Source organism: Panulirus ornatus, chromosome 17 (genome assembly GCF_036320965.1).
Source record: "Panulirus ornatus isolate Po-2019 chromosome 17, ASM3632096v1, whole genome shotgun sequence".
Lineage (NCBI taxonomy): Eukaryota > Metazoa > Arthropoda > Malacostraca > Decapoda > Palinuridae > Panulirus > Panulirus ornatus.
Window position 1 is genome coordinate 11,133,049 of NC_092240.1, and position 14,452 is coordinate 11,147,500.

At 39.6% G+C, this 14,452-nt stretch overlaps 1 protein-coding gene across 1 annotated transcript in view; it reads left to right on the forward strand.

Annotated features, from left to right (window-relative positions):
- LOC139754559 (nephrin-like) overlaps positions 1-14,452 on the forward strand; it is an 894,341-nt gene that overhangs the window by 844,557 nt on the left and 35,332 nt on the right. The window contains exons 13-14 of the mRNA XM_071671918.1: positions 7,403-7,586; positions 11,241-11,423. Of these exons, the coding sequence (XP_071528019.1) occupies positions 7,403-7,586; positions 11,241-11,423 (367 nt within the window). The remainder of the gene's footprint in view (positions 1-7,402; positions 7,587-11,240; positions 11,424-14,452) is intronic.

A 14,452-nucleotide genomic window follows, 5' to 3' on the forward strand; every position in this document is an offset into this window, starting at 1 on the left:
TGCCTAATAACGCCATAAAGTAGAAAACGTGGTTGATTTCTATGTTTGATAAACCCATAAAGTAGAAAACGGTTGATTCATTTGCCTAATAACGCCATAAAGTAGAAAACGGTTGATTCATTTGCCTAATAACGCCATAAAGTAGAAAACGTGGTTGATTTCTATGTTTGATAAACCCATAAAGTAGAAAACGTGGTTGATTTCTATGTTTGATAAACCCATAAAGTAGAAAACGGTTGATTCATTTGCCTAATAACGCCATAAAGTAGAAAACGGTTGATTTCTATGCCTAATAACGCTATAAAGTAGAAAACGTGGTTGTTTTCTATGTTTGATAAACCCATAAAGTAGAAAACGGTTGATTCATTTGCCTAATAACGCCATAAAGTAGAAAACGGTTGATTCATTTGCCTAATAACGCCATAAAGTAGAAAACGGTTGATTCATTTGCCTAATAACGCCATAAAGTAGAAAACGGTTGATTCATTTGCCTAATAACGCCATAAAGTAGAAAACGGTTGATTCATTTGCCTAATAACGCCATAAAGTAGAAAACGGTTGATTCATTTGCCTAATAACGCCATAAAGTAGAAAACGGTTGATTCATTTGCCTAATAACGCCATAAAGTAGAAAACGGTTGATTCATTTGCCTAATAACGCCATAAAGTAGAAAACGGTTGATTCATTTGCCTAATAACGCCATAAAGTAGAAAACGGTTGATTCATTTGCCTAATAACGCCATAAAGTAGAAAACGGTTGATTCATTTGCCTAATAACGCCATAAAGTAGAAAACGGTTGATTCATTTGCCTAATAACGCCATAAAGTAGAAAACGGTTGATTCATTTGCCTAATAACGCCATAAAGTAGAAAACGGTTGATTCATTTGCCTAATAACGCCATAAAGTAGAAAACGTGGTTGATTTCTATGTTTGATAAACCCATAAAGTAGAAAACGTGGTTGATTTCTATGCTTGATAAACCCATAAAGTAGAAAACGGTTGATTCATTTGCCTAATAACGCCATAAAGTAGAAAACGGTTGATTCATTTGCCTAATAACGCCATAAAGTAGAAAACGGTTGATTCATTTGCCTAATAACGCCATAAAGTAGAAAACGGTTGATTCATTTGCCTAATAACGCCATAAAGTAGAAAACGGTTGATTCATTTGCCTAATAACGCCATAAAGTAGAAAACGGTTGATTCATTTGCCTAATAACGCCATAAAGTAGAAAACGGTTGATTCATTTGCCTAATAACGCCATAAAGTAGAAAACGGTTGATTCATTTGCCTAATAACGCCATAAAGTAGAAAACGGTTGATTCATTTGCCTAATAACGCCATAAAGTAGAAAACGGTTGATTCATTTGCCTAATAACGCCATAAAGTAGAAAACGTGGTTGATTTCTATGTTTGATAAACCCATAAAGTAGAAAACGGTTGATTCATTTGCCTAATAACGCCATAAAGTAGAAAACGGTTGATTCATTTGCCTAATAACGCCATAAAGTAGAAAACGGTTGATTCATTTGCCTAATAACGCCATAAAGTAGAAAACGTGGTTGATTTCTATGTTTGATAAACCCATAAAGTAGAAAACGGTTGATTCATTTGCCTAATAACGCCATAAAGTAGAAAACGGTTGATTCATTTGCCTAATAACGCCATAAAGTAGAAAACGGTTGATTCATTTGCCTAATAACGCCATAAAGTAGAAAACGTGGTTGATTTCTATGTTTGATAAACCCATAAAGTAGAAAACGTGGTTGATTTCTATGTTTGATAAACCCATAAAGTAGAAAACGGTTGATTCATTTGCCTAATAACGCCATAAAGTAGAAAACGGTTGATTCATTTGCCTAATAACGCCATAAAGTAGAAAACGGTTGATTCATTTGCCTAATAACGCCATAAAGTAGAAAACGGTTGATTCATTTGCCTAATAACGCCATAAAGTAGAAAACGGTTGATTCATTTGCCTAATAACGCCATAAAGTAGAAAACGGTTGATTCATTTGCCTAATAACGCCATAAAGTAGAAAACGGTTGATTCATTTGCCTAATAACGCCATAAAGTAGAAAACGGTTGATTCATTTGCCTAATAACGCCATAAAGTAGAAAACGGTTGATTCATTTGCCTAATAACGCCATAAAGTAGAAAACGGTTGATTCATTTGCCTAATAACGCCATAAAGTAGAAAACGGTTGATTCATTTGCCTAATAACGCCATAAAGTAGAAAACGGTTGATTCATTTGCCTAATAACGCCATAAAGTAGAAAACGGTTGATTCATTTGCCTAATAACGCCATAAAGTAGAAAACGGTTGATTCATTTGCCTAATAACGCCATAAAGTAGAAAACGTGGTTGATTTCTATGTTTGATAAACCCATAAAGTAGAAAACGGTTGATTCATTTGCCTAATAACGCCATAAAGTAGAAAACGTGGTTGATTTCTATGTTTGATAAACCCATAAAGTAGAAAACGGTTGATTCATTTGCCTAATAACGCCATAAAGTAGAAAACGGTTGATTCATTTGCCTAATAACGCCATAAAGTAGAAAACGTGGTTGATTTCTATGTTTGATAAACCCATAAAGTAGAAAACGGTTGATTCATTTGCCTAATAACGCCATAAAGTAGAAAACGGTTGATTCATTTGCCTAATAACGCCATAAAGTAGAAAACGGTTGATTCATTTGCCTAATAACGCCATAAAGTAGAAAACGTGGTTGATTTCTATGTTTGATAAACCCATAAAGTAGAAAACGGTTGATTCATTTGCCTAATAACGCCATAAAGTAGAAAACGGTTGATTCATTTGCCTAATAACGCCATAAAGTAGAAAACGGTTGATTCATTTGCCTAATAACGCCATAAAGTAGAAAACGGTTGATTCATTTGCCTAATAACGCCATAAAGTAGAAAACGGTTGATTCATTTGCCTAATAACGCCATAAAGTAGAAAACGGTTGATTCATTTGCCTAATAACGCCATAAAGTAGAAAACGTGGTTGATTTCTATGTTTGATAAACCCATAAAGTAGAAAACGTGGTTGAATATATATATATATATATATATATATATATATATATGTATATGGGAGAGGGGGGCTGGAAATCCTCCCCTCTCATTATCTTTTTTAATTTTCCAAAAGAAGGAACAGAGAAAGGGGCCAGGTTAGGATATTCCCTGAAAGGCCCAGTCCTCTGTTCTTAACGCTACCTCGCTAACGCGGGAAATGGCGAATAGTTTGAAATATATATATATATATATATATATATATATATATATATATATATATATATATATATATATATATATATATATATATATATATATATATAGCATATCTTTACTCGTATGTATGTATGCCTACACAAAAACACCCTTGCTCATGTCAGAGGTGTGTGTGTGTGTGTGTGTGTGTGTGTGTGTGTGTGTGTAAGCAAGCATCTTCTCTGCTGTAATCACCGACACAAATATTTCTTACATTAATATCAACACAAAGAACACTTGATATAAGAGGCTTAAATCAAAGGACTTCCCATAACTTTTCGTACCCCGGAGACAAATCACTGGGGAGGAAAGGAAAAAAAAGAAGAGAGAAAGTCGGGGAAAAGTGACAGAGTCAATAATTAGTGATTTAGGAAACTCTTAAGCCAATCAGGAAAACATCTTAAAACTTGGAGCACCGATCACCACTGATGAGAGAAGTCCCTCCCGAGATGATTGCATGTGTTTGTGCGTGTGTGTGTGTGTGTGTGTGTGTGTGTGTGTGTGTGTATGTCTTGGGTAGGGTTGGCGGGATAGGATGGGGGTCGCCTCAGTGGCCGACCGACCACTTCGAAGCCACGTAATCGCCCTTCGACTGCATGTCAACAGATAGATTGATTTGCATTATATATATATATATATATATATATATATATATATATATATATATATATATATATATATATATATATATGTATACACACACACACACACACACGCTCACTCAAATGTCTGCATGGGTCTCATAACCCCACCCCCTTGGAGTGGAGTACAGCTCGCATATCATGGATGGTATATTTTTTCTCATTTCTTCTTCCACCTTTTATCTTAGTCAGAGTAGAATCGGAGCCCTTCTACCTGCTAGCAACTCTCGTCTACCATCCCTCTCCACAGATGTTTCCTGCCTCAAGTATTTTCTTGCTTTCACCTCTCCTCGACGTGTCCCTTTTCGTCTCCCGTATTGTTGGTTCGCTAACTCTCCTCTACTCTCGTGAGTGTTTGTATGTAGCCCCAGCCCCTATGGCCCAGACCAGAGGCACTTGTATGGCCGCTGCTTCCCGTAGTTTTTTTTTTTTTATTGAAGACCAGACACTCGAGGACTGACCGTTATGATACCCACATTCTTTCCTCGCACAGCGAAACTGTGGAGTTCTCTCGAGTTTTTCGTCTGTCCCCACATCCTACATCCTTCCCACCTCTTAAAACTTGGGTCTCCAAATACCTGAGGAGGTCATTTAATCCTTGGTAAATTTCATTTTTTTCTCTCTTTTTCCTCACCTTTCATCCAATATGGCCACGGTTATGGATTGCTTTGAAGACTATGCCATGTTGGCCACAACAAAGGAAGAACTTTAAAGTCCTCTTTCCCTCTCGTTCTTACATATTATTTTCTGTAAAAATACCTTACACTTTATTGCATTTCTCCTGATATTCTATATACATGCTTTATGTACATGCATATTATATTCAGAAATACAAATTCGCTCTTTATAGTCCTGTCCTTAACTAAGTCATAGTATGGACACCGGTTGTAATATTACAAAACTTTCCTCGTTTTGCTGTGAAATGCCAGACTTTGGTCACTCATCTGCTCTGAAAAATAAGGTTTAGAATGTTCAATCAAGTGATTTCAGAGTTCACTCTCCTCCCGTTCAGTTTTTTTTTCAATTTCAGGACAAGATCAATTGGTATATTCATATCTTCACCTCTGATGACTATCTTTGTCATTCCTTACGCTGCGGAACCATTTCGTACGAGAAATGATAAGACGCAGAGTTTAATAACGTTTAGCTCTAGTGTTTATATAGTATTTAGGTTAATTCTCTCTCCTTTTTTTTTTTTTCAGTCACCTTTTCTAAAAAGCCCAACACAAACTTTCGTCCAAACTTTGGGTGGAATGTGATGTTGTAGCTTTACCTTTCGGATAAGTTCGTTCCCTAGTTCTCTCGAGGTCATCTTTAGAACGCTGGTGGTACGAAGTAATGAAACTGAGCCCTTGCAAAAATTTCTAGTGGAAAGTAGATCACTAGTTTCTTTTTTCCCCCGAAAGAAAAAAAACAAGAGAAAGTCGGGTTCATAGCCTTAAAGAGCATCAGGGGATGAAGGTACGTACGTTCATAGCATTTAAGAGCATCGAATCAGAGGATGAAGGTACGTTCACAGCATTTAAGAGCATCGAATCAGAGGATGAAGGTACGTTCATAGCATTTAAGAGCATCGAATCAGAGGATGATGGTACTGGGATCTATATATTTATGTTGAGGCGCGAAGGAGAGTATGGATGGGAATGATTGGATTTCTTTTTCTCTAAGGTAGAGAGGGGGTCCAGCCAGCGACAGATGTCCTCATCAAGGCCAGAACTTGAATCAGAAAGAGGGAAGGAGGGAGGCCAGAACTTGAATGAAAAATGGGAAGAAGGGAGGCCAGAACTTGAATGAAAAGTGGGAAGAAGGGAAGCCAGAACTTGAATGAAAAATGGGAAGAAGGAAGGCCAGAACTTGAATGAAAGGTGGGAAAAAAGGAGGCCAGAACTTGAATGAAAAATGGGAAGAAGGGAGGTTAGAACTTGAATGAAAAGTGGGAAGAAAGGAGGCCAGAAGTTGAATGAAAAATGGGAAGAAGGGAGGCCAGAACTTGAATGAAAAATGGGAAGGAAGGAAGCCAGAACTTGAATGAAAAGTGGGAAGAAAGGAGGCCAGAACTTGAATGAAAAGTGGGAGGAAAGGAGGCCAGAACTTGAATTAAAAAATGGGAAGAAGGGAGGCCAGAACTTGAATTAAAAAATGGGAAGAAAGGAGGCCGGAACTTGAATGAAAAAATGGGATGAGTGAAAGAAAAAGAGAACGATTGAAAAAAAACAAACACCACGAATATAACTTTGGGAGAAAGTGAAGGCTCAAAGAAGAGAGGAAGGACGGAGTAAACAAAGACAAATTATAAAATGGAAGAGATTAGGTCTAATTTGCTAAAAAGACTGGTAAAGTATGCGATGCAAGCCTTTTACCACGACAGAAATCACTTCTAAACACTTCTCAGTTATATCAACCTTAACTTTCGGGAGCTTTTTTTAAGTCTCTGGCATCAAACTACCTTTTATTTTTTTTTTCCCATAACGGCGAGACAAATTATCACCGAGAGATTATCGTGAAGGGTAGTGGTTGAGGAGGGGAGGAGGGAGGGGGGTTGTAATGGTCAGTAATTTAGATAACTCAGTGAAGCCGATCTGGAAGACGTCTTAAAACTTTGCCAACTTTGCAACGCCGATCACCGTTGATGAGAGTCGACTCTTGCTGTGATGAGTGTGTGTGTGTGTGTGTGTGTGTGTGTGTGTGTGTGTGTGTGTGCTACCATTTCATGCGGGAAATGGCGAAAGGAAAAAAAATAATTCCACATCAACAAGGTACATTCCTCATGGATGTACTGAGAGAGAGAGAGAGAGAGAGAGAGAGAGAGAGAGAGAGAGAGAGAGAGAGAGAGAGAGAGAGAGAGAAGCGGTGGGGAAGGGGACCTTTTTAAAAAAAAAAACCTGTACTGGAAATGAATATTCATCGAATCATGAAGGGATTTTTTTTTTTTTTTTTTTTTGCGAATAATCAGTTGACTCTCGGGGGGGAACTGAGGCATCATTCGCAGGTTTCAATTATCATTATGCAAATTGCACTGCATCCATCCCCACCTCCCTTTTTTTTTTTTGCAGTCACATTGAGATATCATGCGTATCCTTTAGACGGTATGTGGCCAGAACACTTCCATTTTACTCTTTATAGCACATCATATCTCAGATTACACACACACACACACACACACACACACACACACACACACACACACACATATATATATATATATATATATATATATATATATATATATATATATATATAATGTCTGTTACTGGAGACTTCGACACAAAAAGGCCTTCGCTATTTGGGTATGTTAAAGCCAGAGAACAGAAGACCTGATGGTCTATGATAGGGAATATCTACCAGACGACCTACAACCACAACCTACATTTCTATTCTATTACGTTGGAGACAAACTCGTAAAGCAAACAGCAGGGAAACCTAACCTTCTTTTTTTTTTTTCTTCTTTCTAACTTTTCTTTATCTCCTGCCGAAGGTGTGGGAAATGGACACGGGCTTGCTTGTGGTGAATGCCTCCGGCGCAACGCCAGTCTTCACGGCCAAGCCCTTGGAGCCAGGACGTACCTACAAGGCAGCTGTGGTCGCCTATAATTCCCGTGGGCGCACGAGCCCCAGCAGACTGCTCATCCTCACCCTGAAGGAGGCAGAGATGCATAAAAGTAAGTCAGTGGTCCCAGTGGTTAGTCTATCTTCGTTTTCTTTAATGCAAACTTGAGACGGTATTGGCAGCTGAACGTCTTAGTCATGGCCATTGCATAGTTCTCAAATATATATATATATATATATATATATATATATATATATATATATATATATATATATATATATATATATATAACCTTATCCCTGGGGATAGGGGAGAAAGAATACGTCCCACGTATTCCCTGCGTGTCGTAAAAGGCGACTAAAAGGGGAGGGAGCGGGGGACTGGAACTCCTCCCCTCCCATTTTACTTTTTCCAAAAGAAGGAACAGAGAAGGGGGCCAAGTGAGGATGTTCCCTCTGAGGCTCAGTCCTCTGTTCTTAACGCTACCTCGCTGACGCGGGAAGTGGCGAATATGTATGTATATAACTTAGTATAAGCCTGGTAATTATTTATCGACCAGTCTCGAATGGAGGATGAACACCTGGGGTGACTGCAAGCCAACTGCCCTATCCAGGATTCCAACCCGGGCGGGCCCCTTGCATGAGTCCATATTTCCCCAGTGTATATATAAAATATATCTTTCTCCTTTTGCTGCTAATTTCCTTCCCCATTCTCCTACAGTCGAGCGTCTGTGAAGAAAATGAGTTCCCTCAAATCTCGCTGCTATTTTCCACTTATTTTTCAGTAAGTCAGTTTAGTTTTAATGTTTTTTTATTCATTCATTTATCTGGGTTTTTTTTTTCGGGGGAGGAGTGTGAGGGGAGTTGGGGTTTAGTAGTCGAGTTTTATCCTTTTATCTCTGCATAATAATCTGTCAATATTCTTTTCGTCACCCGATTCAGTTTCTCCACAGCGATGTGTCTGTGATTCGAAAGGGGGGAAAATATACGACGATTCTAAGAAATATTCCGATTCTAAAATCAACACATGTGAATATTCTCCTATACCAAGATGTGAATATTCTCCTATACCAAGATGTGAATATTTTCCTATACCAAGATGTGAATATTCTCTTAAACCAAGATGTGAATATCCTCCCATACCAAAATGTGAATATTCTCCCATACCAAGATGTGAATATTCTCCTATACCAAGATGTGAATATTCTCTTAAACCAAGATGTGAATATCCTCCCATACCAAGATGTGAATATTCTCCTAAACCAAGATGTGAATTTTCTCCTATACCAAGATGTGAATATTCTGCTATACCAAGATGTGAATATTCTCATATACCAAGATGCGAATATTCTGCTGTACCAAGATGTGAATATTCTCCTATACCAAGATGTGAATATTCTGCTATACCAATATATGACCATTTCTATTTCCTACACTTCCATAGACCTCCTCCCTGCCTCCACCAACCTTCTATTTCTACAGCAAAAGTGTCAAAGAATTTCCACATATGTAATTCCCTTTTTGACAACAGCTGCGCGAGATACAAATCATATCACAATATCTGTTTCATTTGAATTCGTCCCTGAAAAGATCATTTTTTTTTCTTATTGACAGTTGTGGAACATTATCTATTCGTATGAATGAAATTATATGTTTTAGTCTGGCGTAAAAACAAATGCACGGTCAAAGAAAAACAAATATTTTGATACAATTGTTCAGTATTGTGTTCTGATATTTTTAAAATTCGCAGGTTTGAATATCATTATTATGTAATTTTATACTGTGTAACAGCAGAAGAATGGTCGACTGTGTTTGTTCTGAAGCGATGCGCGAATATCTGTGTGTGTGTGTGTGTGTGTGTGTGTGTGTGTGTGTCTGTGTGTGTGTTAATGTGTGTTGGAAAGGTGCATGTATAAGTGCTGGAAGGGTGCATATATGTGTGCGAATATCTGCGTGTGTGTGTGTGTGTGTGTGTGTGTGTGTCTTAATGTGCGTTGGAAGCATGTGTGTGTGTGTGTGTGTGTGTGTGTATGTGTGTGTGTGTGTGTGTTGGAAAGGTGCATGTATAAGTGCTGGAAGGGTGCATATATGTGTGCGAATATCTGCGTGTGTGTGTGTGTGTGTGTGTGTGTGTGTGTGTGTGTGTGTGTGTGTGTGTCTTAATGTGCGTTGGAAGCATGTGTGTTTGTGTGTTTGTGTGTGTGTGTGTGTGTGTGTGTGTGTGTGTGTGTGTGTGTGTGTGTGTGTGTGAGGAGGAAGAGAGTACATGGGAAAGATAAATAGACAACATAGGGGGCCCGTTGACCCACATCCAGCTTATTTGTGTCGAGTTCAGTCGTTTATAATCCATTGCTTAAGTGGATGAGGTATTATTCCATTCTTTCCGACAACAACAGTTGGCAAAAAAAAGGAGAATGGAATAAGAAACAACACAGATGAAGTATGCTTGCGTGGAGTTGAACAGGTTGAAAGAGAGAGAGAGAGAGAGAGAGAGAGAGAGAGAGAGAGAGAGAGAGAGAGAGAGAGAGAGACTGAACATCTGTTGTTACACAAACGTCACTACGTAAAACAAATTGCCTTTTTCACTGAAGAAATTAAATGAAACATAATTTGATATGATTTTTTTTTTTTCTGTCGTCTCTTTCAAGTATCATCAAAATAGGTATTACATATGTGGAGATTCCTCTTGAGACACTTTACCTGTAGAAATGGAGGGTTGGTTAGGGAGGGAAGGAGGAGAGGTTGAAAGTGTAGGACGTAGAATATTCATATATCGATATAGCAGAATATTCAGATCTTGGTATAGGAGAATATTCACATCTGGTAAGTTTCGAATAGGAATGTGTCTTAGAACCATCGTAATATTTTTTTTTTTTCTGGATCGGGGACACTTCGCTATAGAGAATTGAAAATGGTAACCATGAGGATATTTTGACAGATCAAAATGTAGGGTTATAAGGATTTAAGTCGACTACTAAAGACAAGGGAATTAACACTTAACTGACTGTAATCTTAGCAGAAAGGTAATGACATGTATAGACACTTATTCAGGGACATTAGAATGGGCAGGAAAATGGGCAGAAAAGGAGAAAGATTTTTTTTTATATGGACATAGGGGTGACATGGTTTCATGAAGGGGTTCGCCCGGGTTGGACTCCTGGGCTGGGCAGTTGGCCTACAGTCAATCCAGCTGTTCATCTTCTCCTCGGTGCTGGCGTACATGGAATAGGCTTTGATATATTGATGGCCCAAACTAGGACGTTTATTCCGTTAGCCCATGACCAGCTAATTCGTTTCGAATTTACTCGTCTGTATTCCAGTTCTAATTGGATGAGGCAGGGATAGAACGATAAGTCTCTCTCTCTCTCTCTCTCTCTCTCTCTCTCTCTCTCTCTCTCTCTCTCTCTCTCTCTCTCTCTCTCATATTCCATTTCCTCCGATAACAGCCGCCAGAAGAAAAAATGGAATAGAAAGATATATATATATATATATATATATATATATATATATATATATATATATATATATATATATATATATATATACTTCCCACGTATTCCCTGCGTGTCTTAAAAGGCGACTAAAAGGGGAGGGAGCGGAGGGCTGGAAATCCTCCCCTCGCTCTTTTATTTTCCAAAAGAAGGAACAGAGAAGGGGGCCAAGGAGGTCATTCCCTCTAAGGCTCAGTCCTCTGATAGAGAGAGTGGGGAGGGAGGTGAACATCTGTCTATCATCCTCACTTCTTCCCCCTCCGTCCTCTTCGCCAGGTCTACCGTCCATGGTCGAGCCGTCACCGCTGGTGCTCATCATGGGCGTGATCGCGGGCGTGCTGGTGGTGGTGGGCGCCCTCCTCCTCGCCGTCTGGCTCGTGAAGGAACGCAGGAACCACGCCCTCAGGGACTCTACAGTTACGCAGATCGTTCTCAAGGACAACAACCCTGATCTTCTGAGTGAGTGCCAGGCAATTTTGGTTCACTCGTTGGTCTCGTGTGTGTGTGTGTGTGTGTGTGTGTGTGTGTGTGTGTGTGTGTGTGTGTGTATCAGAGTGTGACGTGTTGATGAAATGTTTCCGTGTAAGGCTTCAATCATTTCATCTTTCCATTTTCCGCTCTCGCGATGCCAGCTTTCTTTATCTTTTCTCTCTATATCTCTCTCTCCCCTTCTTCTTTATCTCTCGCTCGCATGCGGCGATCCCTAAGTGTTATCTCTCCCTCAAGGAAATAAAAAAAAAACTATTATCTCAGCGTGAGCACTTACAAGTAGTCTCTCACTCTTTCCTGCTGGTCGAGGCCATTATGGCATGAATGCCCGACTCCTTCCCTCCTTCCGCATCTGCTATATGTATACACAGAACAGCAATACCATCCCGATATACGTTGCTCCCGTTGGGTGTCTCAGGAACCGACTAGTTTACGGTGGAAATGTTGCAAGGATAAGACGCTCTCGTTTTCTCGTCTTATATAGTCGACGAAACGAGACGAAACATGGCATTAATGACTGCTGTCCATGTGTTGCCTTCTCATGTTGGTCTGTTGCGTTTAGAAATGATTTCTACTGTGGTGCTTCCACGTCCAAACCATTCGTGGGACCAGTAAATCTGTCCATAGAGTCGACAGATCCTCCGTGAGGGTCGAGTGTCATCCATGCCATCAACAACTGTTCGTCCACAGTGTTTGTAGTTCGTCCATGGCGTTCGTGTAGGTGAGTGTTGGTGGATTAATGTAACGGATAGATGGTTGGGTAGCAGGCTTTCACAAGCGTAGGAGAGACCCGTTCAAGCCTCCATGTCGATCCCGTTTCATTCTTGGTGTTCCCATCACCCATGACCATTCTGCAGACCACGTCGTGGGAAAGTCGCTCCATGTGCACTTCGCAATCACTTCACTACACCCTGACATTACCCAGGCAACAGTAAACACACAGTTAGAACGCTGGCTCACTCAAGAACGGAATGTGTTTTTTCATCCTCGCAGAAACTCCTGTGCTACCCTCTTGATCCCACACAGGCACGAGCCCTAACTACACTTCGCTTAACCCTGAACGGGCAATCGGTTCCATTAAACAGAGCTTCAGTCAAGCTAAGTATCACGTACGACACACACACACACACACACACACACACACACACACACACATAAGAAGTTATTTCCCTACAACACAAACATCAGCACAAAAGGCCATACACAAAGTAAATACCCTTAAGAAAACTTACCGCCACTACTTATGGACAAGGGAAATAATACCTTAGCAAGTTCTACTGACAGTTCGCACACTCCACCATGCCTCCCTCAACCTGGTCATCTACCCTGTCAAGAGCAGGCTAAGCAAAACTATCAGCCTCATACAGCAAAGTCCTTGAGACAATCACTGGCTGTCTCACAAACGCTCAGTACCTGCATGTTCAAACAATGGTACTTCCAATACAATCTCATTTCAATATGTTTGGCACCCCTTTCTACACAATATACCTCCAATACCTCCCACCCAAACCACAAAAATACTTTGTTAACAAACCCAGAGTAGAAACAGAAGTCTTACCCCTACTTCACTCTTTGGCAATCTGTAACTCACAGATCCTTCCTCCCCCAACATATATGACACTGAACAAACACATTCACACAATGCAGTGATGACTCGACAAGCACTACTAAACAACACCTCCTCACCCCCTCCAGCAAACACCAAACCAGTCGCAAATTCTACCCTAAACCATCCAAAACTGCACTTCCCAGGCATGTACAAGCAACTCTTTCTCGTTCACCCTCTAGACACAACACATCTCTATGACGCTACAAACACAGATTGAGGATATCTTAGTACCCGTCAAGCCCAAGATACACTGGACAGTTTCTTCTTAACTGTCCGCCTCTCGTATAAACAGACACACAGCATCACACCTCTTGATCTGTGGTCTCTCACAGTGGACGTGGCTGGCCCTCTGTGCGCTGCGGGAGCTCCATGAACGGAGTTCATGGAGCAGGGAAGTAAAGTGTGTATATTAAGGTTTTCAGAAATATTTTTGTTGCATCATGATTTCATCGACTTTGAACATTTACGTATTACTACAATTGTTACACTGATCTATGAGTTTCATATCTCTTCCTTTATCACAAACAGCCTCGAAGGGACTCTGTGATCTGTTGTTGTTGTTTATATTCCTTTGTATTCCTAAGGAAGTCGATAACCTATTATCAATATTTCATATGTGACCTCATAAATAGCTGAGGTGATATTCTGATACTTTCCCCCGGAGGAAGATTAATCTTTCCTCATAAGTAAATACATGTTATGGAAGCTCCATTTCAGCCGACTGTCGACAATATTTTTCTCCTATCTGAGTAGAGGATACCTCTCTCTCTCTCTCTCTCTCTCTCTCTCTCTCTCTCTCTCTCTCTCTCTCTCTCTCTCTCTCTCTCTCTCTCTCTCTCTTTCATATATATATATATATATATATATATATATATATATATATATATATATATATATATATATATATATATCTTTCCCAGATACAATTTTCATCATTAGCCTCATCTCATTACAAAAAGAGGGGGCTCTGTTGTTCACACATTGGCATCTATCAAAGTGCCAATATGCGAACGAACAGAAAAAAAAAAAGAAAAAACATTGGGTTAGAACCTGATATTGGCAAATAGAGCCGCAAGTGTCAGACAGCTTTTTTTTCTTTTAACTCAGTAGCTTATTTGAAAATGAATCGCACGAATAGTTGAAATACTGAAAGCCAAACTGGCCAAAATATTGCCCAACATGCTGATTATCCGCTTCAACATTAATAATTGCGGATGATGTCAAAAGGACAAAGACATGGATATTGGGATTTAATCTGAATCTCTCTCTCTCTCTCTCTCTCTCTCTCTCTCTCTCTCTCTCTCTCTCTCTCTCTCTCTCTCTCTATCTATCTATCTATCTTTCTCTTTGAGGAGACACGAAAACAAATGAGGGTAACATCATGAATAAG